Consider the following 5027-nt stretch of genomic DNA (forward strand, 5'->3'; position numbering starts at 1 on the left):
TGTTTTGACCTGGGCAGAATAGCCTGTATGAAGTTTTTGGAATGGTTAAATTATATGTTTCATAGTGAATTAAGATTGTCCCTGAAGATGGCTGAAACGTTGGACGTGTAAAAGAAATAAAAGTTTTGAGACTATAATTTGGATAGTGTTTTGAATTATTTATTAAAAAATTGCCAGTCTCAAGAAAGAATTTTAAAATTATAAACAAAGATTTTTGTAAAAACTATTTGAAGAAACTTAAAGATAAGCTTGAAAAATATTTTAGTTTTTTCTTTTATTGGTAAAGTGTACTCTGGATCTCTCCTCAATCTGATCTAAGACAACATGTAATTATTTTTAGCAACTATAACAAACATTGTTTGGCAAAACGAGTACAATTTATATATCTCTATATTGTTGTGATTTTCAAGAAAAACCTATACCTCTTCCACCAATCTTTTAATTCTTTTTTTATATTGTTTTTCAAGATCTTAGAACATTCTTTATACAAACTCATTAAGAGAGATATATCTTAGTGGTAGTTGCAGTCTCTGTTATCTCTTTTCTAAAAGCTTGGGACAAAATCACCCATTTCCCAATCTCAGGATTTTCTTCTGTTCCCAAGTTTTGAAAGGTGTGACCTAATTTATTTTTATTTAGATCCCTAGTATTATACAATTTAAGGAGTTATTGGTATTTATACTTCAATTTGAGAACAATAATCTTCATTAAAATACCGCTAATGAACTCTTATTCCATGCTCACAGACAACAATCACCGGTTTGACCATTGAATGTATGACACAAGAAGAGATAGAGGACATGCTCAACAAACAGTTCCTCACTTACCTCAACAACAACAAACCTTTCGTGACTGGAAAGGTTGGAAACCATGTTAAGGAAATCGCCAATGCTCTTATCAAAGGGAAAAGTCTGAACGAAATCATCCAATGGCTGAAACAGTTGGTGTCTTCAACCACAGACCCACTACCATTCACCTTCCTACCATTGATGTAAATTAAAATTTAAATAATTACAAAATTGTTATAAATAAATAAAGTATTGTGATTTATTACAATTTATTTTATATTTATAGTGATTTATTTAGGTTAGTTAGCAATCTCTGTGCAAAAGCATGTTACACTTGAAAACATACATAAATGAAATGGAAATAGAACATATAGGTAATACATTTGAGAATTTTGCCCAATAAGTTACTGAATTTAAGATTAATTACGGGTAATAACTGTTAACAACATGGCAATAAAGAAATGAAGGTTTAATGAATCTTAATTTAACTCAGTGAAAATAACATTGTATGAATATATATTCTGCGCTATGTTATAGCAAGTAATTTCCTTCCTAATATTGACATTAAATTGTAATTAAACATGCAGTATGGATGTAATGAAACATGTAAGTAAAGAATATCATAAACGCAGCTGAATTCGTCTTTTCCCCGGTAAGAACAATGAATTGGGTTTCTAGAATACTATACAATAACTTTATCTACATTCACTAAGCTGTGATTTGAAATTTGTTGATGAATGAGTTACAATTTTGGATTATTAGGTCTCGCATGGACCTTATGTGTAAACACTAATTTAGAAAATTAAAACATTAGAATTTTATTAATCCGGCTCGGTACAAGACTATTATGTATGAAGTATACCTTCAACCGCATTGTAAGACGCACTTCACTTTTGGTTGGCTGGTTGGGTTGGAGTGGACTGTATAATTGAAAATGAACATGATTAAATGAAAAATAAAATTCTATACTTTTATGTTAAAAATGGAGTAGTGGGTGGCCGATAGAAAACATTATGATTAGATTGTTAGTAGAATTTTGTATGACTGGGCTATGAAAATTGTAGATGCTAACATTGAGTTGTATGATGATGATGTGGATGTTAACAACTATTGCTATGTGGACCTACTTCTCTCTTCTTTCTTCCCCCCGCATCTCCAAGCCTATCCTCCCTCTCCTGCTGAGAACCACTGAAGTAACTCAACTCACTCATGGAAGATATTGCTGATCACTGAACACAAATAAAGGATGGACACTTCTCTGGTTGAAGACAAGATGGCTATCTCCCACTCATCAGGGTTGCTTCTCTTGCCACCAAGAGCGCTGGAGGAGGCAAGCTTTTGATGCTGGCTACATGGCCGCTACTGGTCCAATACAAGGCAGTAATAACAAGCATGGCATTCCGATTCAACCTTTCGGTTGCCGTAGGTTAACCGGAACAGTTGTGTGTGTTTGGGTTGCCCAGACAGTAGACATTCCTTTCATCTCATTACTTTGGCCAACTGTACATTTAGGATTGTAGCCAGAAACCCCATTCTCATCTTGGCCATCTTTGGCCACTATTTCCCTCATATTCTCCATGACTTGGCTATACTGGGCAACGATAACTCCAGTATATTGCCTGCTAGATTGCAAAAAGGATTCTCACCTCCCTTAAGATCGTAAAGGACGACGGACGACAACGTTTAACGAAAATATCGGAGGAAGATATCTTCCAAATGTTATGAAAGGTGAAAAGACCTAAAAACTCTAACGGGCAATATGCCAGGGTTCTCCTTGACCGGAATAACCAAATAATGAAAAATATGAAAGAAAAAGTGTATGAGAAAGAGGTCAAGAGAAGAATAGGGTTCCTGGCTACAATCGTCGATGTGCAGTTGGCCAAAGAGATGGGAAGATAGAATGTCTACCACGTGGACAATCTTTTGCTGAGTGTGCTCAAGATATGATAGATATAAGCACTAGGGAGGGGGGAACCCTGACTGTATGATGTTCATTTATGTTATTGAATCAAAAAGCAACCATAAATTATGTGAAAGCTAACCAACTTTCACCAGTCAAGTATGAAGTAAAAAGACGTTTTTCAAAAACATTTTGGCTCGTGTCCTCCTGAAGTTCGATGAATCGAGGCCAGGTTGAGCTGATGAAAATATTTTAAACTTTATTTAGCTCCCCATCATGATTGCACTTTCAATAAATTTAAGAAAAAATAGAAATCAAGAATAAGTATTAACGAAAAATATTCAAAAGAAGCAAGTTTCCAAAAACTCAAAACTGTTGTTCTACAATGTTTACAACCAACATATAGACAGGACGTTACGGTTTGGACGGTACTTTGGATTTGGATTAGATAGAGGAAGGAAGTATCCTCGATGCAGGAGGTCCTGAACATCATTTGTCTCTCGCAGTGGGACATCATGAAGAATGAGAACATCCATGAAGATAATGTGTCTTTAATATTAAAGCTTCTTATTTGAATTCAAGCTTAACTTAAGATATGAGAATTAGTAAAAACCCTCTTATTCTTAAGAGCGATGGAGTAGTCCTAGGCCGATTGTACCTAATCCTTTTCCATCTTAGTTCCTCATCATACATTCAGGATTCCCCCTCCATAGTGCTGATATCTATCATAGCTAGAGCGCACTCGACAAAGGGTTGCCCAGACAGTAGACATTCCTTTCATCTCATTACTTTGGCCAACTGTACATTGAGAATTCTAGCCAGAAACCCCATTCTCCTCTTGGCCATCCTTGGCCACTATTTCCCTCATATTCTCCATGACTCGGCTATACTGGGCAAGAAGAACTCCAGTATATTGCCTGCTAGATTGCAAAAAAGTTTCTCACCTCCCTTAAGATCGTAAAGGACGACGGACGACAACGTTTAACGAAAATGTCGGAGAAAGACATCTTCCAAATGTTAAGAGAGGTGAGAAGACCTAAGAAGTCTAACGGGCAATATGCCAGGGTTCTCCTTGACCGGAATAACCAAATCATGAAAAATATAAGAGAAATAGTGTATGAGAAAGAGGTCAAGAGAAGAATAGCGTTCCTGGCTACAATCGTCAATGTACAGTTAGCCAAAGAGATGGGAAGATAGAATGTCTACCACGTGGACAATCTTTTGCTGAGTGTGCTCAACATATGATAGATATCAGCACTAGGGAGGCGGGAACCCTGACTGTATGATGAGGAACCAAGATGGAAAAGGATTATGTAAAATAGGCCGAGGAATACTCTGCCGCTCTTAAGAAGAACAGAGTACAAGAATAGTGGTTGAGAAAAAACGCTGAACAGAGACAGAAGACCAGGGCCAACAAAACCCAGAACAAGCAACTGCTGAGAGGACCAATAGTGTCATGGATGCGGCGAAAGTGGGCACTTGGATGCCCAGTGACCCCAAATTTGGGGATTCTAGGGTGCAAATGAAGGACGCATAAGGATAGTGCGCATACATACATTTATCAAAGAAGGGATACGGCCAAAGATGAGCCAATGGAAGTAAAAGCCAAACAAAAATGAGGGAAAAGCCTTTGGCAGAGACTGAGCAGATCGTCAAGTCAGCCAACGAAAGTCAATGCCCAACAATTATTGGGGAAAAGTCATTGGCAGAGAGTGAACGGATCATCAAGTCAGCCTATGGAAGTTTAAGGAGTATCAGAGACTGAAGACGAACTGAATGGAGAAACGACTTGGAGGCGAGGATCAGGAGGAAGGAACTCAAGTGAGATCTGAGAAGGATACAAAAGAAATCACCTTTCCTCTTTTGTGAGTGAATAGTTTTTGTTTATGAATAAAGGGTTTTTAGTTGTGTCTTTATTTTTATGTAACAGCAGTCTATATTGTTCTTTTATGTTATTGAATCAAAAAGCAAGCTAACCAACTTCCACCAGTCAAGTATGAAGTAAAAAGACGTTTTTTCAAAAATAATGTGGCTCGTGTCCTCCTGAAGATCGATGAATCAAGGCCAGGTTGAGCTGATGAAAATATTTTAAACTTTATTTAGCTCCCCACCATGAGTGCAATTTCAATAAATTTAAGAAAAAATAGATGTAAACAATAAGTATTAACGAAAAATATTCATAAAAAAGACCATATCCAAGAACTCAAAACTGTTGTTCTACAATGCTTACAATCAACATATAGACAGGACATTACGGTTTGGACTGTAATCTTGGTTTGGATTGGATAGAGGAAGGACGTATCCTCGATGCAGGAGGTCCTGAACATCATTTGTCTCTC

The 5027-nt window shown here is 36.8% G+C and overlaps 1 protein-coding gene across 1 annotated transcript in view; it reads left to right on the plus strand.

The window, feature by feature from the left end:
- The window catches only part of LOC106682594 (uncharacterized), a 10143-nt gene extending 9089 nt beyond the window's left edge, over positions 1–1054 (plus strand). The window contains exon 5 of the mRNA XM_014423537.2: positions 747–1054. Coding sequence (XP_014279023.1) covers positions 747–995 — 249 coding nt within the window. The 3' untranslated portion in view covers positions 996–1054. The remainder of the gene's footprint in view (positions 1–746) is intronic.
- Positions 1055–5027: the final 3973 nt, after the last annotated feature.

The sequence above is a fragment of the Halyomorpha halys genome, unplaced genomic scaffold (genome assembly GCF_000696795.3).
Source record: "Halyomorpha halys isolate HHAL.00 unplaced genomic scaffold, Hhal_1.1 Scaffold427.1, whole genome shotgun sequence".
NCBI classification, from domain to species: domain Eukaryota; kingdom Metazoa; phylum Arthropoda; class Insecta; order Hemiptera; family Pentatomidae; genus Halyomorpha; species Halyomorpha halys.